Below are 26,732 nucleotides of genomic sequence, written 5' to 3'. Positions count from 1 at the left end.
ACCTGCTGCTTGGTTCTCAGTATTCCCACCACAGTAGCACTTTTTTTTTTGGTGGAAAAGGCTCAGAAACAGCACTCTGCATGAAGTGGCAGCAGTCATTTTGTCCTTAAAGATACAACACTGCTAGGTACCTTAGCCACTTTACACAAGAGAAACATTTATCAAGTGCTGCCAACTACAGGCAACTGACTCAAACCTCTTTACCATATCAGAGAGGCAGAATCATCCCAGCAGCCATCCATCCTCGCAGGTGTCCTGCCCAGCATCGTGTTACCACCCCCAGCCGCCCATAACCACCTAGGTACTGTCACTACTCATACAGAATCACAGAATCACCTAGGGTGGAAGAGAACTCCAAGATCACCCAGTTCAAAGTCTGACCTAACACTAACAAGTCCTCCACTAAACCATATCCCTAAGCTCTACATCCAAACGTCTTTTAAAGACCTCCAGGGATGTTGACTCAACCACTTCCCTGGGCAGCCCATTCCAATACCTAACACCCTTTTCAGTAAAGAAGTTTTTCCTAATATCCAACCTAAACCTCCCATTGGTGCAACTTTAGCCCCCTCCCAAAAAAAGAAGCACTCGTTCAACCCCTGAGAATCGGCAACGGAGTTGTTTATTGCTGGGACATCTTGCAGGTAAGCCTGTGAGATGCCCATGGTGTTTGGTGGTCAGGGTGCCGAACCAGGGGGTCGTCCAGTTCCACCCCTATGTCCCATGCCACTGCCAGGTTGATTTTCATGCATGCATTCAACGCTGCCATCTGGTTTACGTTTGTGGCTGGGTCCCCCACTGTGTTCTGGATGGTAGACAAGCCTCTGCTCCCCACGGCTGTCTGTCTGATGTTCCTGCCTTTGCCCCAGGTCCTTCGGGCACTGGTGCCTCTTGTGCTAACGGCACAAGGCTTTGTTCAAAGCCATTATTCTTTGTTCCACAGCTACACTCCCTGGTAGAGTCCCTCCAGCTGGGAGGGGACAGACCCAGGACAGCCGACCCCAACTGGCCAAAGGGGTATTCCGTACCACAGGGCGTCATGCAGGACAATTAATTAATGTGGGGTGGCTGGCTGAGGGACGGGAGGGATACCGGCTGCTCGGGGTTAGGCTGGGCATCCGCCTCTTCCTGGAGCAACAGGAATTAGGATAAAAGCCATTTAATTCAAGCAACACATTCCTCTAGATGTGCATACCATACATCCACCAGAACCTACAGACAGCACATTAATTATTCCATTACTGCGCAGCAAAAGCCAGCTCTGCATTCGTATGCTGTGCTAGCAAGAGCTACTTACACGGAGCCATTCCTTCTAGGAGCAAGCCGTGTGCCGTTTTGTGGCAGTTCCCCTTCCTATCATGCTAGAGGGAGGGAAGCCATCCATCCCTGCAGCCCAGAGGCACGGGCTGGTTGCAGCTGCCTGGATCCACGCTGTGACCGAGGGGGAAGCTGAGCCAAAGGGCAGGCAGGGGGGGAGCCGCCGGCGGGGGAAGAGAGAAGTGCTGCTATTGCTTTCTGCTTGCATTTGGCCTATCTAAATCCAACAGTTGTTTCAAATCCCTGCCTACACACCCCGGTATAAGTTGCTGTTGTTCAAAGCAGATTTAAGGATTTGAAGCAGTTTTTAACTACCTTTTATTTGATTAAAAAGAACCAGGGGCTCCCTTTCATTTGAGCTCACTCTTTTAAAGTAAAAATAGATCGACTCATCCTAACCCAACAGTGTTAAGTCCCTGAGGTCAGGACCGATCTCATGGCTTCTTGCACAGACCCCGGACGGCTCCGGAGCCTCAGACAGCGCAGACATCTCCCAGTCCATGATGACAAAACCATCGCCCAGTGAGGAAGCCTGCAGTTCTGTCATGCAGCGTGGATACAAGAACAGCATTCCTGAATGACACAGCTTTCTTCCCACCCTAGCACCCTCTGGAAGATACTCCAACGCATTTTCAACACTTCTGTAGGAAACTCATCTCCGCTTGTGCTATTCTTCCTTCTGCCGCACTCCCCTCCCCAGCACGCACACACCTCAGCTCCTCAGTCCACACCACCCCAGCCTCGGTTCTTCCTCCCAGACCTACTTTTGTCACTCTCCTGCCCCCTTCACTAGCACCACCTCTCCTCTTCCTTCCTTCTCGATGGTATTTTTAAGTAAGAATAATCTTAAAATTTATCTACTAAGCTCCAATGGGACATTTAAGAAATTTCTCCTGATGCTTGATACAGCATTTAAAAAGCCACTTGGTTACTCAGTCATTTTGGTAAGTTTTAAGGCACCCTCGTATGTTAAAAGAAGAAAACAGTACACTCCTAAGATTAACGCTGTCATTACTAATGCATACCCACAGATGCACACTAGGGAGAGACGACTATGTGCTGCACCAGCTCTTCAGACAGTGATATGACAAGAGACAGACCAGCAGCATGCTGCGACTTCTACATATTCATACAGAGACAACACTATGGTTTTAATTACTGCATGTTGTGTACGTACACTTCAGTCTCACTTTTCAACAAGGCTCAAGAAATTCACGTCTGGAGAAAAAAACACCCATTTCCCTCTCTCTTTTCCTGAAAGGCTCACAGCTGAATTTCCCCAAGGACACAGCCTCCCTATTATTTGCATGCAAGAGGTGCATGGGCTTAGGACATTCCATGATAAGGAGACAGCAAAAGAAATCAGGTGTAATTCCACATTTCCTTGTAATACAACCTGCAAAAAATGTTTTCTGGATTACACAAGGTGTACGTGAACAGCAGAGCATTAATCTGATGCAGAGAACATACTCATGCCTGCTGATGGAGAGATCTTCCAGTCATAACACACACACACAGTGAAAACCCCGTGGGCATCCAGTCACTAGTCTGAAAAGATGAGCACTAGCCATTCACATCACATCTTTAGAAATGAATAATCTAACTACACCAAGTCATCTTTAATTACAGGAACTTCATAAGGAGAGCCCTTTTTAGACTTCATGTTCTCAGGAGGAATGTTAATTTGTCTGTCTAATTACCACCTTGCACTTTAGCACCAAGGGAAAGCACTATTAGCACTTGAGAAAGCAAGTTTTCACCATTTAATTGCACCCGTTTCTTTCAGGTATCCTTTCCATGAAGCTTCCTACCCACCTTCGGAGCTGAGGTCCCTTGCGGGTGTGTTAGCATGACCTACAGGGATCTGAGGGTGAGGGGATTTATATGAGATGACAACTCCCCATACACACAAACCAATCAAAATTAGTAAAGTCTAGCAACGAACTAGGTTTTCAAGGAATAATCTATGCAAGTCCTTCCTGCAGCTTTGTCATTAAAGCAACCGGGAGGACTCATTAGAGAGGTATTTTGCTGGAGAATTCCTATTAACCAGCTCTGCCCTCCTGCTGGCTCAGCATTCTCCCTTTTGCTCAGCAGGAAAAGAGGTAACAGTGATCCACAGCGATCCAGCACTGAGCAGGATTCACAAACTGCCCTCTGGGTTTAACCACTACCTAGATAAGCAAGTACTAGGCATGGCTGGGATCAACCAGAGTTACCTAGTTCTCAGCTAGGAAGACAACAGCCCACTCCATGGCACTTGGACAGAACAGAGCAGTCTCTGGATCCTCTCACTGCCTGAGCATCCAAGCCACCTTTGTTCCCCCTGGTACAAACTGCCTCCCAGGTCAGCCTGCAGGCCCAGGCAGACATTCAGAAGAGCTTTATTCCCTCTCGCTGGAACCTAACAGCATCTGCCGGTCTGGCACTTCTGCTGCGTGTCACGCACAGCTAGGACAGGACATCTCCAGTTGACTGATCTTTAACTGCCGGTACCTAATTGGGACTTCCTGCTAGTGCAGATTGGATTCCTTGCTTGTCGGAAGCCGTATCTGCATTCCCAGCCAGATGTCGGGCGCAGAGAGCCAAAAGGCGCCGCGTTGAGTGCGCTGTCGCATCCAGCTGCTGTCAGAGGGGCAGAAAACAGACCCCGGCTTCACAGAGAGCCCAGCACTTGGACAGCACCTGCAGCTCCCATGGCTGGTACCATCCTGCTACCGCTGCAAGTGCCAGCTTCAGAGGGGAACTTTAAAAAAAGGCCAGACCAAATATTCAGGCAGTATCACCGCAGATTCCAGGAGAATCTTAATTTTAAGGATACTCCTGCATTTAGTACTTGCAGAAACAAATGGTACACCAAGGATGTAAATCAACTGTTCAGATTTTGAGCAAGCTTAAGCCGTTTTCCAGCTTGTGGACATGACTGGGAGTTACATCAAGCCTACCAGAATTTAAATGCTGACCTTCCAACTTTAAATTGTCTCATGCACACTTGGGGAGATATGCAGAAAGCCTCCTCCTCACCCTGCCTACAATTAAAAGCAAACAGAACTACCACACTCTGCAGCAGCTGTCTTGGACACAAATGCTGCATAACAATAGCTAACAAGAGCCTGTAGCAGCAACACAACTATAAATAGCATCAGTTAGTGTTTCTGTAAGGAAGGGTTAGGACCACAGCATTTTCAGTGGATTGGAATGGATGCAGCTGAAGCTCCTGAGATCACTAAAAAGAAAGGTGTCTGAGGTTGAGATTTCTTTTTGTGAGTTGTTCTCTAGTTTGCCTTTCTGTTCCAGGCACTTACTTGCAATCAGCAAAGCATGGAAGAGCTCCCTGCAAAGACAGCACTATTTTTCAAACACACTAGCTCTCCTCCAAACCACTGAGCCCTGGCTTTTACAGGCAAATCCATCCCCAGCTTGCTAAACCCACAACATAGTAATGTCTGCTCTGTGGTGTTTATTCCAGTACTCCAGGGGTTTTCTAGTCTCTCAAGTATGTGCCTCGAAAGAGCAAATACCATTTGCTTTCTAATGGAGAAGTCCATTAATAGCACAGTCTAGCCCCTGAACAGCTAAGCTTGGCCTTCAAGGAACATGTACGCCTCCAAAAGGGTGATGTATCCAGGACATGGTCTATCAGCAGTTTAACAGAAAAAGCGAGCCACGAGATGCAACAAAATACAACTGTCTCGTTGTTACCTCCTTTCTGAACAGGGAACTGCTCTCAGAACTGCAGAGGGGCAACTCAGACCACCTGGACTTTTGGAGTAGCTGATGCTTAGAATTGGCAAGAAAGCTCAGTGTAAATGTCCACGGATCCCAGAGAACTCATTCTGCTCAAGTCAAAACAGACTAAGCCCAAAGTTCTTTCCAGGGGCCTGCAAACATGTTCCTGCTTTCAGATGCCCCATTGTTATCTTTCTAGGAAATGGGATCCTTGTCTGCATTGGCAAAAAAAAAAAAAAAGAGAGAGAGAAAAAAACAGAATGCAAAATCTAAACTCATTCATTTTAACTTCTTCTGCCTATGTTCTCCACCAACTACTTAAATTCGCTGGTTTTCCAGGAACATCTCCAAGAGTGGCTATTGTTCAGTCGTAACATGAAACACTGCTGACACTAGCAGCATTACTAGCAACCCTTGGAGAGAGCTCTGTACATTAGTACATACAACAAAATGTAGCAGTGCCTTATACAGGCTACAAAATCTGAACATCCAAGTCCAAACACCAGTACTTCCAGATCCAAAAGAACGATTTGTGCCTCTTTCTTCATAATCTACTCTCCCCCACAGTCATTCTTTTCAGACACCAGACTCTAAGAAATCCCCATCTAGACCCATCAAATACCTGAACTCTGTCTCCCTCCCATTTAAGTGTTAAGCTCCCAAGGACACAGCGTCCTTGATTTACCACTTGAAGCATCAAAGAGCAGCCCATTACCTATTCCTTTTCACATCGCTCAAACCATTAGGCAGTTCAGCAAGTGGCAGAGAGGAAGGAAATGCATTACAGACATTTAAAACATACACCTACCAAGCGGAAAGAGGGATTATTGCCAACATTTACTAACTACAGGCACAGCACTCCAAGCATGAAAACACGACGCAGCACACGACGTCCTGTGCAGCGAGGTGCTCAGCCTTACCTGCACACCAGGGTCGCGATGATGACACACCACGCTGTACAGCAGCAGTCTGCGTTGAGATGTTCTTCACTCTTTCGGTGGCGGCAGCACAGCCAGAAGGAGTAGAACAAGAGGAAGAGCAGGTCCAGAGCCAGGCAGGAGAGCGCCACGCCACCCAACAGCAGCAGGGCCTGAGGAAAAGAAAACCAGTCGTCAGCATGGGACCACCGAGCACCCACAGCGCAGGCCATCAGCCAGAGGTCTGAGGACTCAACTGTGAGACAGTACTAAAGGCCAAACCTGAAAACTGGTTGTTTAATATGTTGTTTTTGGTTTTGTTTGTAAAAGCCACAAACAGGGGGCTCCAAGCACTGCTTTCTCCTTGCCCTGCCTCTCTGCTCTATGAAACCATCTCCTGCCTCTGAGCTGTGATGAGCCGAGCCATTTTGTCTGCCCCCTCTGCATGCAGCCAAAGTGAATCAGGGAGGGCTCCCTCTTTACTGCAGATCAGAGGTCAGTAGATTTAAAGAGAAAATAAATGAATAGTTGAGCCAGCTGCCTCTATCTGTACAGTTCTTTAATCCTCATGAATAAATATGCAGGCTTATTCATTAGACACCCAAGTGCATGAGTAGGTTTGAAAGGGGGTGGAATTTATTATGCATGTGTGATATTGAATTTTTTTTTAAAAAAAAAAAAAAAGAAAAAAAAAAGAAAATCTCCATGCAATGCTTCTATTCTAGGTAGACCTAGAATACATGCTAAACCCTCCATATACCATCCACATATACAGATACAGCAAAACTAATGCAGATGCTACAGACACACCAGCTTGAAGTAGTCACAAGCTTCGGTATTGTTGCACCTATTTCTATTCAGATGTTCCCTGGGAGGAAAGGAAGGCAGAAAGTGTTTAACTCCATTCCGATTTATTTTTATTCAGAAAATCCTGGCTGAAGCCCAAAAATGCAAAACATTTTTGTTAAATAAAAAAACTAAACGAATTCTAACACTAAATCCAACCACTCTTTCTCAAGTGAATGAATGAAGTAAAAGGATGTTATTTTACCCAGAAGTGTTTTTGGGCAAACCCTTGGGTAGCAGTGACAAATGCCAATGTAGTAAAAATGGCGTTAATATCTGTAGAGGACCTAAGATACCTATTGCTGCCCCAATATTGGGAAGGCAGGCATAGATCTGTATCAGCAAACATAACACTAAGGTTTAAGTTTTTTTACTCGGTCTCTCTTTTCTCCCCATGCAGAAATTCCTTTAAAATATTTATAGGCTTCCTTCTGATTGAAGCAACAACTGCCTCCTGGTCAAAGATGTGAAACACAGATTGCCGCAGTTGCAGCAAGATTCTCAGCAAAATTTGTGAACACTTCCAAGGGAATCTGGTAGCAAGTTCCTCTTCTGAGGTTTTTCTTTCCCTTCCTTCTCCCCCATCTTACTCCATAGGTACTCCCAGCTGTGTTTGAATTCTGGCAAGCTATATAAGCCACACAATACTTGAACGTACTTCCCAGCCCAGCAAATGGCAGTATTTATGGGCTGTAGTGCCCATCAGATGTACATAATGAGATTCACACCAGTTAGGGCTCTCTTGCTGCATGACAGATGATCCACGTCGCTGTGTGCTGTGTGCCTTCGCGGCCTGAAGAAAGAGACCCAGAGCTCACTGAGCGCGCTGGGGACGTGGGGAGCTTACAGGTGCACCTTCCCCAAACTCAACAGCTGAAACTGAACATTGGGATTTTTAAGCAAGAGAAGCGGGGCTGGAAGGGAAAAAGCACTATCCCCCTTTCCCATGATTACGCCAGATGGTGTGTGCACCGCTCGAGTTCCTGAGCACAAAGAGGCCTTCGAGAGGGAAGCTGCATTCGGAGACCCAACTTCTCCCACTTCTGAAGACCTGCCATGTACAAGCCCTCAGTACTAATTTAACCAACACATTCAGCCTACTGAAGCTCCTTGGGGATACTGGTTATTTTTTAAACGCTTCAGGCTTGGGTAACACACAGCTTGCCTGCGCTGCTTGCCTGCACTTCTTCGCTTGCACTCTCGGCCCTCCTTGCTTGCTAACAGGCATTGCCTCCGGAAAGAAGAACCCACCAAAAAGTCCTCCCAGAGACTTTATTAGCAAAGAAATCACTCTGCAGCTCCAGGTGGAAAGGAACAGCCTCACTGAGAAGGAACAAACAGAAAAGAGCACACACACAAAGACTGCCATGTACCAAGCAATCTGGAGTTCTCACTTTGAAGGGACGCTTTAATATGTGCTTAAATATAAGCCTTTAGCCAAAAGGGGCTGGCTGGCCAGTACACCCAGATCTGTGTTTCATTTTGCAGAGAATATTTGTTTTCCATTAATGGATATGTGCCACGACAACAAGTGAAATCATCCAGCAGAGCGGTTGTTAATCTTTCTGACTGATGAGTCAGTTTAGGACCCAGAGCCTGGCTGGCAGTGAAAGCCTGGTCGCAACCAAAGATATGCCTGTGCCTGCTTGTTGGGATTAAATAACAGTATTTAAAAAAGGGGGTTGAAGCTGGATAAACCCTCCGAGACTTTATCCTGCAACACTAAATCTGGGACTCGGTTATCCAAGGCCACGTTATCCCAAGTAAATGCAAAATTACGCACTGGGCCTTTTGCCACAAAAGAGCATCAATTCGTCTTCGAACATTTGCTGAACTACCAGAACCTTTATAGCGAATGATGCATGAACTGCCCTTACAGGAAAACGGAGACAACTTCAAGGAGCAACATTTTACCACTGTGCTGACACTAATGGCAGAAGTGGAGACAGAGCAGTCCCTGAAAATGAGTGTAAATCCAAGTGGTATCAGCCAGACTGGCAGGAGACGAAGCTGCAGTGTTCAGCAGCTCTTTCAAAATAAAAGTTAATAGCAATGCACAGGGAAGTAACCACGAGCAGCACTGCTAGCTTGGAAAGGCACCGTGAAACCTGAATACACTCGGTCTTGTGCATGCACTGTGCTCAACAGCCTGCTGCAGTGTTAATGGCTTTTCTCAGCTCTGCCTGGGTTGCCAGGATTCGTGGCATTCACCCTCTCAATGGGAATAAGAGGACAAAAAGGGGCAGAAAACATCTAGGTTCCCATGCAGAGAGAGGCACCATCTCTGTAAGAAACAAAAGTCATGGCAAAAACATCCCCTACTAAAACCCCTGGGGCTGGTTAGCTCTACAGAGGCAGGAGTGTTCGCATGGTATGAGGGTACCTTGGGTGCTGATGTAACACCCAAGGACGTGGATGCAGATCAGCCTTCAGCACAGCACGATTCACAGTCTCCAGGATTGACTCAGCCGATACACAGACTTGCCTACTGGATGAAAAATCCCACACCAAACAGAAGGTTGCAGCTCTCTCAGCCCCCAAGTCCCCAGCTGTGATCTACATCATTATCTCCGTGAGTATCTCTCTGATCTCTGTGGTCCTGGAAGGCTAATTTCTGCTGCTGAAACTGCACTTAAGGGATGTACACGCCACTCCATCGTCCCCCAGCAGGAAGTGCCCTCATGTAAGGAACTGCAATCACAAAGGTAGTCAAGAAGAGCAGTAGTGATCTACACAGATGAGAAAGGAGATATACAAGATATATTTAGGCACATTTCTTAATGAAAACCTAAAAAATAAAAATAAAAAATGAAGCATTGCAATGCAGGAGGTAAACACTGGGTTGCACACAGATGTCAAGGTTTAGCATTGCCTGAAGCCTGCTGGTTTGCCCCTTCACTGGACAGCAGAGTGCTGGCTTAGGGCCTTGTCCTCCCACCACCTCCCCTCTGCCACAAAGGTTACTTGGCACAGGTAGTCCTGGCAGCAGCACAGGGTTAGAAAGTTAATCCTGAATACACAGAGACTCCAAGTAATCCATATTAAGTACAAGTTTTTATGAATTTCAGCCTATCCAATTTCCAATTACCACTTTTTTTGGCCTAAACTATACCAACAGCAGTCCGGCACAGTGAGCAACTTCACATGAAATAGATGACAGCTATTTCTGGATAGCATTGCTATTTTACCACTAGTCATAAAGTCCACTAAAACCTCAAGAAGAAACTTGAGAGGAAACCTAAAAGTCTTCCGACAGTTCTCGAAAAGCACGCAGATTTGCTTTTAAGCTTCCATCAGTAATTTGAAAATTATTTCATCTTAAACTTTGTAATTTCAACCCACAGGACAAAATATAAAACCTACCAGCTATAGCTTTTGAGCATCTCAACAACACAGCTGCCTTAATCATTTCCAGATCGAGAGCTGTTTATAGTTTTACCTTAAAGTTAGCGTTTGCCAAGAGAAAGCTTTCCACTCAATCTGCAACTAATGTTCCTTCTGGATTTCCATGCAGTGACTTAAGATTGCGATAATAAAACAGAGAGAAGAGGTTAAAGGAGTGTGGGAAGAGAAAAACGTTCACCCAGAAGAACAAATGAAGCAAACTGGGCTGCTGCCAAAGCAGCACTCATCTCTATTTATTCCATCAAGGACGGAAGTCTTCTGAGCAAGAAAAGAAACTGCTGTGGGATAGTGTCATGCCCACACTACTTTCCACACCTTTTTTGCAGACCTCAGAACATCTGAGAAGCTCATGTACTCACAGATGATAAATAATTACATCCTACCAAACTGATCTCTGTGTAATGCTGGCAGCAGCAGCAGCACATTCTGACCCCTCATCAGCTCGCTCTGATCGTGCTGAGAGTTCAGAGGCTCGATTTTCATTTCATCTCCCTTCTGGTGAAGAGTGCTCTGTGTGGCGTTTGTCGAGACACCGAACTGTCTCAGGATGTCATTCACCCCACAGCCTCCACAGAAGGATGCAGACTTTCTAGGGAACCCAGCCAGCCACGTATTGGCAAATGTAATTGCGGGGCCTGGGGGGGGAAGGATGTGGAAACCACGACTGATCTCAGCACTAAACCATCCATATCTCCTCCGCCTGGGGGACAGGCCTTCCCAGGCCAATCGCCGCATTCAGCGCAGCGGAGAAGCAAGGCTGGGCAGGAAACGTGCTGTGGAGGAGCCTTTTCCCACGGCACTGAGCCGTATTCTCCTTTGCTCGGGATCCCTCGGCAGCGGGGAAGAGCACCATGGAAACGGAGGCCAGGTTCCACCGTCTCATCTCCTTCTGCAGACATCTCCCAGGGAAAGCACGCTGCAAGGAAGCGCAGCAGATTACAGACACACGCACTAAGAGCAAGCCCACACTGGAGCGGCAATGTAGGCCAACGCTTTGCCTTTGGCTTTTTTGGCTACTGGCTTTCCTTGCTGGAAAAAAAAGGAAAATGCCAAGGATTATGTCATGCATATTTTTTTATTTTCATTTAATCACCTGAGGACAAGACAGCAGACACTGGAATAAAACAGATCTACAGTCGAAACGTGTAACACGACTAGATAGCCCAGAGCAGGTTAACCAGGTTGGTTAAACAGCCAAGCTAGCTTCCTTAATGCCGAGAGGCAATCTACATGGGCAAGGGCATTCCAGAGTTAATTGGAATTAGAGCCGTGAACTAAAGTCACTTTAATTACAAATGAGTGTTCACACAGGGGTTTAATGTAGTTTAACTAAAATGGTCTTAATTCAGTGCAGTTTAATTCACTTTAGTGCATTTAAAGTGGTTTAACTAATCTGCTTTGAATTTATTCCTCCAGTTAATTCAGATTAATTTCTCAAGTGCCCTTGTACATGCAACGACTGAGAACAAGGCTAGTTTGATTAGAAATTATCATCATTTCCTCCACGTTAACATTCTGATCCCTTACTTCATAATTAAACACTTTCAACACTGCCCTTATATTTGGTACAATTTGCAGAAGCCACCGGCGCAGAGGCCAGAAAGATGTAACCTTGCTGATAGTTGGTTTACTGCAATACCAAGCATGAAATACAATCATTGCCAGAGTCTGGCTGAGACTGTGCTTTAACAATTTATAGTGCAGGTACATCTACACACCTCAGCTGCCATAGGTTGCGTGGGGACAGGTGCTAGAATTCATCAGAGCACCTCCTATCGCAACCCAAAGGGAGGAGAGCTCCCAGTAGAAAGGATTTGCTTAACAATTGGGTTGTGTTTTTTTTTTTTTTTCCTGCCCACAAATGCAGATCTAAGCCACACTAATCAGCGGTGAACACCGGCATCCTATTGGGCTGAAGTCAAATAACAATCCTTTTATTCCCTCAGCTGTTACCAACTCAGCAATCTCCATCTTACACGGCAAGGAAACATTCCCAGAGGTAAGGGGGTCCTCTAAATTGGATGTTCTTATCCCTCGTTTCTCCATAATGCTGGCTGAAAAACTCTATGCGCTGCAGCGATGAAAAGAATGAGACACTCACCAAATTCAGTTTCCACTGACAGGTCCCCACAGACTAAATCTTTATTAAATGAGGCTTAGCTCAGAACTGGCAGCTTGTCAAATGAGCATTCTCGCTGAAAAGGAGGATTTCCTTTCTGGGGATTCTGCAAATTCCCTTGCAGGGCTCTAAAAAAACCACGGGCGCATCAGTGTTCATGCAGGTCTTTGCTCCAAATCCCAGACCAGCAAAACGTGTAAGGAATCCCCTTGGGAACGGGCCTCTGGCTTTAGAAGTTCACTCCCTCCTAACGTGCCCGGTCAGATAACGTTAAAAGTATTAGCCAGCTTTGTTTAAAGACAAAGATCAAATAAATATTTGGAATATTAAGGCGAAGGGCATTAAGAGGAGCGCCAGAAGAATTGCACAGCTCTCCCACACAGCTCGCGTGCACGCTCAGCTCGCCCATGCCAGACCAGCACAATTTCTCCAGCCCTTCCCTTCCCACAACAGATTAATTCACGCGTTCCTGACCAACGGCGGTCCCTCTACTCGGCCTTTTAGAAGCAGCTTTATTTCCTCGCTTCGAAAGCTGTATCACCCATAAAAGCCTTAAAACCCAATCTCCTCACAAGGTAATTTTCCAGCAAACTGGATAATGGAAAGAAACTCCGTGCTACAAAGGCAGCACGAATTTAATGCTCCTACAACTCGGGGATAAGCAAGCAGTGCCTGCGTTACCTGGCCCGAGCCCAGGCGTTGCACAAATTCCCCTGCCAAGCCAAGTCCCCAGCCCCAGCTCTGCTCTTGCTGGCCTGGATCTCCCCAAAGGCGAGGTGCGGTGCTGCCAAGCTGCCTGTTGCACGCAGCCAGGGACCAGGGGAGGCTTGCACAGCTCAGCACGTGATCTCGGCAGTGCTGGTATATTAAAAAAAAAAAAAAAAAAAAAGGAAGAAAAAAGGCAGGAAATGCTCAGGCCTGCAGCCCAGTGACTTAATCCAATTTCCCTCCTCTTCCCTCCCCCCTCCTACAATGTGGGCTCTCAGACAATGCACTTCATTTAGGGGGAAAAAAAATCTCATCCTTACTCACTATTAAGCCTATCCTTACTATTAAACCTATCCTTACTCACTATTAAGCAAAGAGTTGGGACACCACATTTTTTACCTATCTCCGCTGACTGTGCATATGCTGGAGCAGACGCCAACCTCAAGGATTTTCTTTCATGCCTCCATCTGCAAGGAGTCTGTGTTTTACTGTGAGCTACCAGCTCTTTTTAGCTATTCTTTAACTGTTTCTTATTAGATATGGTTTGAAACCCAAGTATTCACAGTGCTCCTGTAAGTTGCAGAGGTCCTGTATAAAGATAGGACATTTCAGCAGAGATGACCACATGCACCCCCTTCTTCTCTCCTGTTCCTCTGCAGGACCTAAAGCCTGTCCTTTCCAGCACGGAGCAGGGAATGACACAGCAGTGCTTTAGATATTTAGGATCACAGCAGTGTTACTTGTCCTGCTTTATCACTTTCTCCTAAAACAGCCACCCAAACCAGAAGAGAGCCACTACAGAGCTTGAAGGCTGGGCTCAGTGCTCGGCTCGGACGTGCAGAGCAGGAGAGGCCTGGCAGGGAGGTTACTGCCAGCTGCACCGACCGTGCCGTACCTCATGAACAGCCAGCCTCCAGTCTGCTTTCAGAGGCTTTCCCACACCATTTCTGTTTGGAAGAGGAAATAAAGCACTGGGGAAGAGCGGAAATGAGAAGAGCCACCCACAAGTGGAATGGAAAACAAAATCTTACCCCAGTTGTGGAAACTTTGCCCAGAGGAACAGCAAGCCATCAACAGGGTGAGCCCATCCCATCATCAGGGACAGGAGTTTCCACAAGCATGACAGCTGTAGATAATGTGGTTGATTCGGTCATTATTTTACATTATTTTGGACTCGATGGATTGCCTTCAGTAATTCAATATCGCATCACATGCATAAGTCAAGAAGCATTGCTGGACAAAGAAGGTACTCCCTCAAGTTTTTTAACAGCATAAGCATCCAGTTGCATCCAGAGCGTGCACACAAGCACTCTTCCTTGCAGATTCTGCTGGCATCTTTTCTGTGCATCTCATGATTTGCAGACATATCAAAGTAGGGAAAAACAGATCGAGTATGGCCATTTCCCGTCTACCCCACGAGATAAAAAAAAACACACTGACTTTCCAAATTTGTCTCCAAAATTTCCATATGAAAGAAGTTCATTTTAACAGAAGATATTTTTAACAACCCTACTTGGACTGAAGTGATTTTGGAAAGTCAGGCAGGCTTCTTTTTATATTTTTCCACTACTAGACCCTGCACAGTGCCTCATCCCCGTAGTGACATCACTGCAGCCTTCCACCTCCAACTAATTTTGGTGGGACTGGAACCAGGATCTGGTAAAGCTCACTGATCGCACACAGGCAAGTAAAGAAGCTCATTTGCTTTGGAGAGAAAAGGCACCCCAAGACCAACAGAAAAGCAGCAGCTTTACCTTTGTTCCCAAGCACTGTGTGCAAATAACGTACTCCAATGTCTACTCGGACCTACCAAATGAGCTCATTTTAAGGAGACTTTTCAGGGTAGACCGTGGCTTTGTGCCACTCATAACTGATCTGCAAAGGACACTAAACGCTTTTTTTTTTTTTAACTACTATAACTGGAAACAAGGAATCAGAACTCCTTGCAATCAGAAGGACTGTAAAAGTCTTCTGACTGTACCACAGGAATATAGAAAGCAAGCAGAAACCCAAGAGATATGAAAATACTTAAGACAAATGTAGAAAACATGATCACTGCTGGGCCAGTGGGGTTGTGTTCTTGAATCATTTACAGAATGACATCTTACCCAGAAAATCCTGCATTGAACCATAAAGTGATGCAGAGTAATGAGAGCGATTCCAAATTGGAATGGGAACCCCAGCGTCAAATTGTTACTAATGTTAGACTTGAAATGCAACTCAACGCGCCTACTAACATTTCTACAGCTTGCTTCATATCATTGGCACCGTGAAAAGGTCTTTTCCTAAAGAGCAGCTATCACACAAAAGGATTAAGCCACCAGTTGAACTATTTTCTAGTGTAACTAAGAAGCTCTAGCACACACTTTGGCATTTGGGAGCACTTCAGTCTAAAAAAAAATTAATTAAGAAGAAAAGGGATACTTTCCTGGTCAAGATAACACATCTACCTCAAGTGGCTTCTCAGCGTGCTTCTGTTAGCACTGAATGAACAGGAAGGCAAGTTGTTGCACAGAAGTGATGTGAACGGGCTCCACCAATGCTGTTCAGGGGTCTTTGACTTGGAGATCCATGTCCAGTGTGTGCATAAAAAACCTGAAGCCAACCATCAGAATCTAAAGCAAGAAGTTTGGAAAAACAGCAGCAACAAAAAATAATGACAAAAAAAGTGGGGGGCACTGCATTTCCATTTATATTTGCCCCGTTCAGCTTTACTGGCATTTTTCTGTACAACTAAAGCAGGTCAAATGGCCGTTTGCACAGCAAAAACTTACTGTAGTCCATAACACAAAATAAGCCAGCTACAAGGTGAAAGAAATAGCTCTCCTGATTACATTAGCAAACGACACTGGTACAGCTGCCCTGCTGGCTGACCTCTGGGAAGGAACAGAGAGCAAAATCAAGGGCGAACTGCCCTAAATCTTCAAAAAGTCACAACCCGTGGTGCTATTGCTAGCTTTCCACGTGACATCTTCCTTAAAATAATTTCTATTTGAAGCCAGCTTTAATGCAGGATGTCAGTCATGTGGAGAGGCCACGAAGGACTGACGAGGGGCAATATCCCATAGGGCCAGCGATTTCCTCCCACTCGCTGGGGCAGGAGGAGCACAGACCTCTGACCCACCTATTGATGTGGCCCTGAGCTGCCCCTCTTGCACAAACAATGTGGACATGCCATTAACTGTCAGGCTGGCAGTGACAAACAGCTGCCACGCTTCTCACCCTAAATTCACTCCCAAACCTCCTCTTTGCAGTCTATTACAGTTGTTTGTTTAAAAATAAAATAAATCTCTTCCTTCGACTTGAAGCCGTGCATTTCCCTTCCCAAAGAGAGGCTCATTCATGTGCAGGAAGCATTTCCACCCCACTTCTTCCTCGGTTTTGTTTTGTGTTTTTTTGGGGGTTGGGTGGTTTGTTGTTGGTTATTTTTCCTCTCTTTCATTAAAGGAGAAAAAAAAAACCCAGAAGGACACCTCAGGGAGGAAGACAACTGATATGCACTATGGGGAACCTTCAAACCCAGGAAAAAACTACCATCGAGAGACTAACAGAGGAAGCAGATCAAAAAAAACCCTCTCCAAGCCAGCCAAGACCCACCACAGTCACAGCTGGAGCTGTGTTTCTGCACCACTGACAAGACTGGGAGCGTCATTAACCACCTCTCCTCTCGACACCGCGGCCTGCGCGAGGGAAGCTGCGGAGCTAAGAAAGGCCCCATGCAGGCTCCTCGCCAAGCGCCGAGAAGGGATTAGGGCCTCCGGCAGCTATGCTGAAGGGAAATGCAGTTTGAATAGAGATGCTTTCTTTAACAGCTCTCGCCATCAGCAGAGCAGAGCTGCAGATGGTCCTCTGAGTGAGCAGGGGGAAATCAGATGGCGCTCCCTCCAGAGCAGCGTCCTGGCAAGGGGTCAGCAAGCCCAGCTTGGACCCTCTGCCCCTGCTGCCCATTCAGCACGCTGTAGGAAGGGGACCACACGCTTTTAAATTCGCATCCCGAATGCCATTCACGGGAGAAGGGCAAGAGGTAGCGGTAAGAGTGCATAGAGATTGAAAATCTCCGCAGATACAAATGCAATGTGGGGCTACAGCAAGAATCAGAGGGCACCCCCCTATGCAGCTCCAGGTCTGAGCAGCTCTTCTCACGGTTTCTGTTTCCCAAGTGGGTTGGGAGAAGAGGTGAAATGGTCTCAGCAAAGCGGGTCATTACAAAGGCTCGTCTGCCTGCAAAGCTGAACAATGTCAAAGGCCATTGGCCTGAAAAAATAAAAAAAGAGTGACAGTACTGGCTTTATATTAGGTATTTAGGGACAAATATGCCTCACTTACCCTCCCTTACCACCAACTTTTGGGAACATATAAGGACAGTGAGCTGTTTTGCTGTACTGGCAGTTATATCAGTTAAAAGAAGCACATATTTGCACCTCTTTGTCCTAACAAGATTGCTTGTTAGCTGCTCTACTTTCCCAAGACAGATACATCATTTACACTAGAAACCAAGGCACTTTAAAAGGTAAACTAATGCACACAGCCTTCCTTCAGATACTCTTCCACCCCGCTCATGGATAGGATCCCAGACCTCGAGTCCTGCACGGGCGTTCATTCATTCATTAATTCTTCTCAAGTGCATTTTGAGATTGATTTTACAAGAGAGTTCCCAGAGCTCTTATGGAGGTTCTGCCTATGCTGATGTCATGGTTATATTTAAAGAAGGAATCCCACTAAAGTGGTTTATAACGTGCTCTGGCAGGACAGTGTAGACAGAGCTAAATCCTATTAAGCTACTTAAGTTGCTTTCCCCTTCTAAAGTCATATGTCAGATGCTGGCCCTACATGTAGCAGCCAACCAGCATCAAACCAGCTTATCAAGAGTCACGCTGAAAACACCAAATCAAGAAAGAATTCGGACACCACACACATGAGGACGGGAAACTGGGGCAGTGTGCTGCTCCAGTAACCCCCTGGGATCCCAGGGGGCGGAGAAGGCTGCTGATTAGCTTTTCATTACAGTTAGGCTGTAACTCGCCTGCACACCACTGGACTTTATTAGTGAAAGATAAAATAAGAAGGACTTTCTTTACATTTCTCTTGCCCTGAGTCAATACATTTCAGAAGGATTATATGGGAAGTGTATGAATGGAAAGAAAATTTTATAAACAGAGATCACACTAATGAGGGGTAGGGGATAACTGGAAAACAGAAGCAGCACTCAGCCTCAGCTTAGCACCCCAGGGAGCAGGGGAAAGCAGCACTCATAGCTGTCTGGTCTCCTTTCTCAGGAACTTGAAAACAGGCGCCACAGAGTCCTGAAAGATTAATTCCCATAAATGTTAAATGTGCACATTTACAGCTCCAGTTTTACAGCGTTCACTCCACTAAGTCAACATGTCACTGCTACAAGATTCCAGAGAGAAACCTCAATTTCACAGGTCCCTTGAAGTGATAGAAAATAACAGGCTGGAAGAGACCTCTGGAGGTCACTGTAGTCCAACCTGCTGCTAAAAGTAGGGCTAATTTCGTAGTCAGATGAGGTTGCTCTGAGCCATGTCCAGGCAAGTTTCAAGTGTCTCGAGGGCTAGAGTTTCCAAAGCTTCCCTCAGACCCTGCTCCAGCACTATGGAAAAAAATATTCATGAGCAATTACACCCGGGTGCTGCTTCCCTTTGTAACTTATGGTTAGAGTTCCTTCATCCTTCTGCTGTGCATCTCAGAGAACTGCCTGATGCTGCCTTCTCCAAGCTCCTGCTTCAGGTAGGGGATGGCAGCTTGGGGATCCAGATCCTCCTCGCCTTCTCCTCTCCATGCTGGAGGGGTCAAGGGGAAGGTCAGGCTCTCACCGGCTCCGTGACCTTCCTCCAGGCACGCTGCAGTCAGTTGGCATCCCTCCTGCACCGGGGCCCCAAATGGTTATGCAGCCATACAGCACGCACGCTGGCACGCATAATTGGTGGAGAGCCTCTGCGTGCAAAGTGGCTGGTGACCCCATTTTAGGGCTATTTTCAGCTTGTTTAGCAAGCCAGGCAAAGCACGAGCCCTTCTGGCCCAGGTTTGCCTCCAGCTGCATGACCTACCCCACCTGCCATGGTCACGAAGCACCAGGAGGTGACAGCTCAGCCCCCACGCGCTGCAAGGCGCAGGCAGGTGCTCCGTGGGCGTGATAAACGCAGCAAGTTCAACCTGAGACTGAACAAGAGACTCAACAGCGTGAACGTTATTCATCAAAACAACAAAACGAGGCAGCGGAGGGGGGTGGAAAGCAGAGGAGAGGCAGAGGGAAAGGGAAAAATAAGCCACGATGGAGCAGTCGCACGCTTCAGACCGAAACCAAGGTGCTGCAGGAGCTATTTGGTGAGCCGGGCCTCACAGATGCTCGTGGTTACCATTGGCTGCTGCCTGCCAGAGCTGCACAGCAACGAGCCCGAGGTAGGAGGCTGCCAGCACGCATGAGAGCTCCCTGCTCAACCCCTCCTCTGCAGACCCACAGCAAGGCGTGACGAGCACCGTGATCGCTTGGGCTCTGCGCCTCGCAGCCTGATCGATCGCGCTCCCCCAGCTGAGGTCAAGCAGGGAGAGGCAGCCCGAGCAGGCAGGACTTGGGGACACGGATCATGGGACCAACGCAGAGCGGCTGCTCTGGGTTATTTCTACAAAGCCAAGGTGGGACAAGCTCATGTTCTGCCTCGTTCCATGGTTCTGGTTGTCCCCGGTGAGCAGGTACTGCAGAGACGGGGACGGGATGGAGGGGACAAGTACGATGTGTGCAGTTGTGCTCGTGTCTGACAGTCAGAGAAGTGCTGACACCCAGAAGGCATTAATGCTTCTCAAAATCAGCACTGCACAGCATCAGCACTGCTCTTGTAGATGTTTCACTCCATTAACTTGGGAAAGTGAGGGAGAAAACAGTCACAACAGGGGACGCTACCCAGCCTTGGCTTTTCTGCAAAAAGGGCTCCAACTCCAAGGGCCAAGACCACACCGGCATTTACAAAAAATAAATTAAAAAAACAATAATTCAATGCTTCTCACAGAAGGACAAGCAGGAGAGAGTACAGAAGCTGGCATCATGTGGGAAAGTAATTGATGCAGCCGTTGGGCTTACCACCGCCACAGCCACAAAGCAGATCGCGAAATACAATACAGATGCGGAGGAGGAAAACTAGTTCTAGCTCCTGAGTGTGACAGCTCACTGCGGGTGAGCTTGCTACAGCTTTCCTCTAGCACAACCGCCTAAACCAAACCAACGTTAGATGTGAGCAAATAGAAATTAACCTCTTGGTAAGACAAAAAGGAAAAAAAAAAAAAGAAAAAGTGCAGCAATTGGACAAAAAAACTCAAAGATGAGGTGAACGGCTTGCGGTCTTTTGCACAACCCGCTGTGGAGAGAGGTCTGTGATTCCTTCAGCCCAGTCCCCAAACCACCATGTCCCAGAAGCTCTCGGAGAGGGTTAAAGCCACCTGAACACCCTGCCCTAGTCTGCCTCCCTTCCCAGCACAGGCAGGAGGAGCTCAGCTCCTCGTCTGAACAGCCACTGCCGGGCAGGTCAGGTCCACCTCTGCCACAGCCTCTGCTCACCCTGCGAAGCTCTCTTGGAGAGAGAACGAACAGGAGGAAGACCACTGAAATCTGAATAGCAAAACCAACAGCCTAACTTCTACTACTTTGGAAAGAAAGCAAACCAAAGGTCTCCGTCCTTACATTTGCAAGGAGGCGACTGAAAACAAAACCAAAGATCACAGCAAGGTCTTTGGGCAGCACGCTGAAGCTACGAAGAGCGTTACAGGTTAATGATTATACTGCAGAGGCCCATATCAGTCATCTGATCTAAGATCCCAGGTCAGCTACAAGCGTACAGCTGGGGAAGAAAGGACTTTGGGACAGGGAGAAGGTGTTTTAGAACAACAGATGCTTTTTTCCATAGTCTGGCTGCTACAAACCTCAGGAGTCCCCGAGAGGCACCACTGTCACCGCCAGAGAAGGAAAAAAGCTCCAGGAAATACAGCACCTTCCCCACACACGTTCTTGACAGCGAGAAATGGCAGATACTGCCAGCACACCTAGTACAAAAACATTTTTAAAGTTTTTACGGACTAAGGGTACAAATTCACATGAAAAATATCTGTCACATCTTTTGTTAATTCCCTCAAGGTAAATACAACAAAAGTAGGTGGGGAAACGGTTGATAAGCAGACAGCTAAGGATTGGATTTCTTCATTATTTAGTGCAGTAGCCAACATGGTTTGTAGTCATTTACATGAGCACAGTTCTCAGGCTTGGAAATTACTGTTATTTCTGCATCAGCTTGCTTTTACCCCTACAAAAAAGAGGTAGGGAGCGTAATTTCAATGAGTGGGATCTCCCCGGTGCTGACAGAGTACCGCTTGCCTCGTTAACAGCCACAGCTGTGTGTAAGTGTGTCAGAGATTGTTCTGACCTTTCTCCAGCATCACTGCTGGACGCGTACCACCAGCCGACAGACAAGAACACCAGTGAGGGTGGGTTGTGACAACTCAGCGCAGAGCTGTCGGTTCGCCCTCCTGCAGTCCCTGCACGCCGCTGGTGCAGTCCCCTGGCTGGAGGCAATGCCACTCTCACCAAAACAAAACCAGCAAAAAAAAATGGGGTAGGAGGCACAGCTGCTTCTAAAAACTTATCATTTACTTCACCCTGGGTAAAAGAGAGAAAAAGATATTGAGGTTTTCCTTCATTTTCCTCTCCTCTTACAAAAGGCTGTAAAATCCCCGTGTTCTCCAATGAACGCCTGCCCAATATCCACTACACAAATATCGAGATGTGTTATTTAAGCAAGCTATCCAGAGGTCACTATCTGTCTAATCTGACCTGCTAGAGCAACGAAGCACAGCAAACACAACTCCACCCTAACAAGGCAAGTCTATTTTTGTTGCTTTGCTTGAGGATCAAAGCTTTTCCCATGGTCCCAGGGACTAAGACCACAAAAAAATTCTCCACTAGCAGGACAGGCTCAAGCAAGTTCAGGAAATAGCACCCTGCAAAACATGTGTTAGACTATCCATGCCGATGGCACAACAGCAAGAACGTCGTATCAAAAAGCTGAAACTAAATCAAGGAATCCTCATATCCATAAGCAAACTTAAAGGCACTATCCTATGGGATGCTAGAGAATTTTCCCTCAAAAGACTGCTCACCTCACTGACGGTCGTGGTGCTTTTCATAATCTCGTCCACAAATTCAATCAAGCTCCGGATAAAATCTAATCAAGTTGGACAAGCTGCCTTGTAAGGGCTGTCTTTTCAAGTCCTTTAACAGGAGGCCCGCTCAAAACCAGCCTGTGATGTCCCAGGACTCTAGCAGCTTTATTTCATGTAGCTCATTGCTGTAGGCACCAAAGACCCTCTTGGCTCCCCAGGCTATTTTAATACTCGCTCCGGCGGAGCATTTGATCTCCAGGCGAGTTAGGCTTAGCCTCCTCTCCTTGTTGCTCATTTCCCTAGTGATTTCTCCAGGCACAATGGCTCTCCTAGGTGTAGGAAGAAGCTGCTACCCAAGGAATCCTATTAACGTAATGATTCCTCGAGCTCATGGTTCCCTCTGGAAAACGTAACCCACCCCTGAGAACTATTGCTAGCCTGAAGTTACTGATCATCCCAAAGTAAACAGCAAACGCCCATAGACTGACAATATAAAGCATTGACATTTAGGAAGGGCTCATCATTTATGTTTAAGACACGTTTAACACTTCTGTCTGTCCTTCAGAAGCAGAAGTTTCCTCCTTCGGAGGAAGAATTTACTTCCAGGATGATAAACAAGGGGGAAAAGCACGTTTATATTTTACTTCACACTACGGCATTTACCTTGTGATCTTTAAGATAATTTGAACTCAACTACAGACCTGGATGCTGATATTGTAAAAACAAACTATTCAAGGAGTTTGGGGTTCTAAAGTTAAAGTTTCATCCACGGACACTAGAAATAACAGCATAACCTTTAAATATCGTGGGGCAAAACAGGGCGACTGGGGTTAAAGCACATCCAGCTACATCCCATGCATCGGCTGGCGTCTGACTCCCATCCACCAAGCACGCAGAAATCCCTGTTCAGACCAACAGCTCTGACACAGTCAGGGCACACCTCCCTATGAGAGCGTGTGTGTGTATTTCCGTATTAGTCACAAGTTTTACTAGAACTAAAAGCTGACAAGAAGAGCACCACTTCTTCCCAGCACTGAACCTGCACACACAGCAGGACAGCAAAGGCTCCCATCCAGCCGAATTCCTGGCATTTCCAAAGTAGTTATTTCCAAACTGCTGAACAGATAAACAGAGCTAGCAAGCTTCCTGCCACCAAGCCACTCCCCACCTTCCTCTCGTTCAGCATGTGTAGCTCAGCTCGTTTCCGATTTTAATTTCGGCAGGAAGAGCTGTTTCAACCAGAGCACAGAAATAAGATGCCCAGAACCCCAGACTCGCTGGCTCTGCACCGCATTAAAAAAGCATTCAAAAGGTTTACTGATTAAAGGAAGGGTGCTGTTATCTCCAACGTGCCAAACATTTGAAAGGATGTCCCCTCCCAGACACTTCACTGTATGAAGAGTTCAGTTCCTTTCCTTTCCTAATAAAAAAAAAAAAACAACACAAGTAAAATCTTCATAAAACAAAAGAAACTGTTTGTTGTTTTGACTGTGTACCCAGCCAGCTTCCAAATAAAATATTCCTGCCATGTCTCCACTCTAGGTTGGTCCCTGGCGAGCATCTCCAATCCTTTACATATCAATATTTCTTTCTGGAAACTCGGCTCTAGGGAGAATGAAGAAGTGAAGAAGCTCAAGCATATTTATCAGGCTTGACAGTTTCTCTCTGTATGCAGCACTGGAAAACAATTTCACTGATAAATGGATGGGCTGTAACTAGTCACACAGCCCTGTATCTTGCTTTCAACCTCATTACTCTTTAAAAGAGGTGTGACTTCGCAAAGGGCTTCAAAACGCAGCCTTGCAGCAGAGAAACTCGCGGGGAAGGTGGGGACGGCAGGTACATTACACAGCTGAACTCCGCAGATCTAGTGAAGATAGTCATTTGTGTTACTGCTTGGCCAGCTGTAGCATGCTATTACACCACCACCTCAGACTTTGGTGTCAACAGAACGCGGCTCTGTGGGATTTCACGTGTCATTCCTGGAGCTGCAATATGCTTTGCTGGTAAGGAGGTGTGCGCACGCCAGTGGCAGCATCAAATCACAATCAAGTCACATACAATCCACTGCTGAAGAAAGGGAAAGAAATCAAAAATCAATCATGTGCTCAAATGGCAGCCAGAACAGCTCGAGATTGTTAAAGTGATGGAGAGTATGGTCTTCAGTGAGAAAGAAGGAGAGAACAAGCTCGGAAGAGGATGTGTTGGTTCACTTAACGGCAATATTCCCCTGCTTAGTTACAAGTCTGCAGCCATAGAATAACCAGAAATAAAATGTTATCACAAACCTCCTGTCACCAGCGGTATAGTGGTTTGTTCTATCAGCTCTCCAAGCCCCACATTGTTCCTGCCTCCAAACCAGAAAGAAGCCATAAAGAGCAGGAAACAGCCAATCTATAAGCCAAAGCCGGAAGCGTGTCTTTTTTTTTTTCCCCCATGATGATTTAAAGGGGAAAAGAAATAAAACAACTGTGGTTTAGAAAGAGCTATAGGGTCACATGAAGACAGAAGTCAGCCAAGAACTTTTTATTTGTCTCCTGAATTCTGCTTATTGCTTCAACACCCCAAAAGAGAGACTGAACACGAAGCTTTGTGCATGCAGGGCTTTTCCACCTATACCTTACCCCCGATTCTCTGAGTGATGAAGCACTATGGTACGCAGGCACTTCGCTCCTGCCTCTGGTTTATCTGCTTCGCAGGTGTGTTTTCATGGTGACAGACCAGGGCTACGTATTACACAACAGAACACTAAATCACTGGGGGGTTTGCTTGCAAAGGGGATATTTATTTCAACCTATGTCCAGACCCAACCTTCTGTGTGGGTGCACAGTGAGCCAGACCAGGGTTACAATAATTAAACAATAAGAAGAAAACTGTGTTTTACATCTGGATTGGGCGCTCAATCCAGTTCCGTGGCCAGCAGCTCATTCACCCTGGCCTCAAGTTTGCAGACAGCCTTGGTTAGCACCAGGGCTAGTTATAGTGTAACTTCCCCCAGACCTGCCTCTGCCCCGGTGTTGAAACCTGTTCTCAGCCAGATCAGTTCCTTGATTTAATCACTGAGCAACTGCAGGGTGCAAAGCGTGCCTGCCACCGTCCTGGCCATGCCCTTCTGCCTTCCCTTTGCTGGCGACTGCATAACCATGACCTCAGAAGCCGCAAGCTTCCACTTCAAACAGCGATGATTAAAGGGTCTGAAGCTGCACGCTTCGTTTGGGATGGGAGAGTCACGTCAGATTTAGGATTCCAAATGCTGAATTTTGTGCCGAGCACTTCCACAGAGAAAGCTACTAGGGAGGACTTGGAGCACACAGCTGCAGATAATGGCAGAGAACACGAGCCAGACCCTTGTGCCCCACAAACCACCCCTCCAGAAAGCACCGCACGGCTCTGCAGCCCGTGTCCTCCTACACGGCATTCACCTCAACGCTCTTTGCACGTCTGTGCTGACTTATTCACCCTTTGTTTGACTTGTAATTTCAACGACAAATAATTCAGTACATACAGCATTTGACTTCCGTGTAGTTTAGGAGCCGCCAGCACCAGCACGCTCCACGCTTGTTTTTTGCAGCACAGAGACCTGCGCACAGCACAATACCCCTGCGTGCTACACGAGCATGATTTACAGCACCCATTCGGAATCAGTCATCGCCTGCTTCTTAGAAACAGGATGTTTAAAGAAAAAAAAGAGTCTGATGCATCACAGGGAAATAGAGTCACTCTTCAGACATTCAGATAGTAAGTGCGAACCATGCAGCGAAACAGATTGCGTGAAACTACGGTATCTCCTGGGTTTGGAGTGTAAAACCAGGCAAAACTAAAGTTGGTTTGTTTGTGCTGACTTCTACAAGTTAAAGGCAGCCTTACTGTTATAAAAAAAAAAAAAAAAAAAAAAAAAAAAAAAAAAAAAAAGGTTTTGTAAAGAAAAAGGCAACAATAAACTTTCTTTTGGACCCTCTGATCATACCTAAGCTCCTGAACAATGAAAAAAAAAAAAATACACCACACAGAATTTGAGAAAACCTTGACTTTCTAGGTTATCAGAAAGAAGAGTTTTCCAAAATCTAGCACAAAGGGGGAAGCATTTTGTAATGCTGTGCGGTTCCCAGAACAAAGCATGACCTCTTCCAGCACCAACCCCAGCCTGTGCACACTGCAGGCTCGGACACCGTAAAATCCTCCTGCAATTTACAGATGCAAGAGGGGATGTGGCGACACTTCAGGCAGCCAAAACTTTCCTATTAAGTCAGGGATTGAAAAATGTGCAAGGCAGCAGAATTCTAAGTCACTCTGTCATAATTTCAGCAGGAAACACTCTGCGCTTATCGGCACTGCTTCACACCGCCCCTGCTATGCTAATCCAGGAACTTGCGAGCGCTGAAGCGCCTTTGACAGAGAGGGCCATTGTCAAAACGAAGTCCTCCAGCATTTGTTTGCACAGCAGCTACGTCTGGGGAAGAAATCGGTGCAAAGCACTCTGCTGAGAGGTAGGTGCTATTTGGATGGGTTTTAGAGGAAGAAATACA

At 46.6% G+C, this 26,732-nt stretch overlaps 1 protein-coding gene across 2 annotated transcripts in view; it reads right to left on the bottom strand.

Annotated features, from left to right (window-relative positions):
- The window catches only part of TTYH3 (tweety family member 3), a 73,501-nt gene that overhangs the window by 29,396 nt on the left and 17,373 nt on the right, over positions 1-26,732 (bottom strand). For both annotated transcript variants that reach the window (XM_084537261.1, XM_084537260.1), the window contains exon 2: positions 5,967-6,136. In XM_084537261.1, the coding sequence (XP_084393387.1) occupies positions 5,967-6,136 (170 nt within the window). The remainder of the gene's footprint in view (positions 1-5,966; positions 6,137-26,732) is intronic.

This window comes from Aythya ferina (genome assembly GCF_964211825.1).
Source record: "Aythya ferina genome assembly, chromosome: 15".
Classification (NCBI taxonomy): Eukaryota; Metazoa; Chordata; class Aves; order Anseriformes; family Anatidae; genus Aythya; species Aythya ferina.
This window is presented reverse-complemented; position numbering and strand designations above follow the sequence as displayed.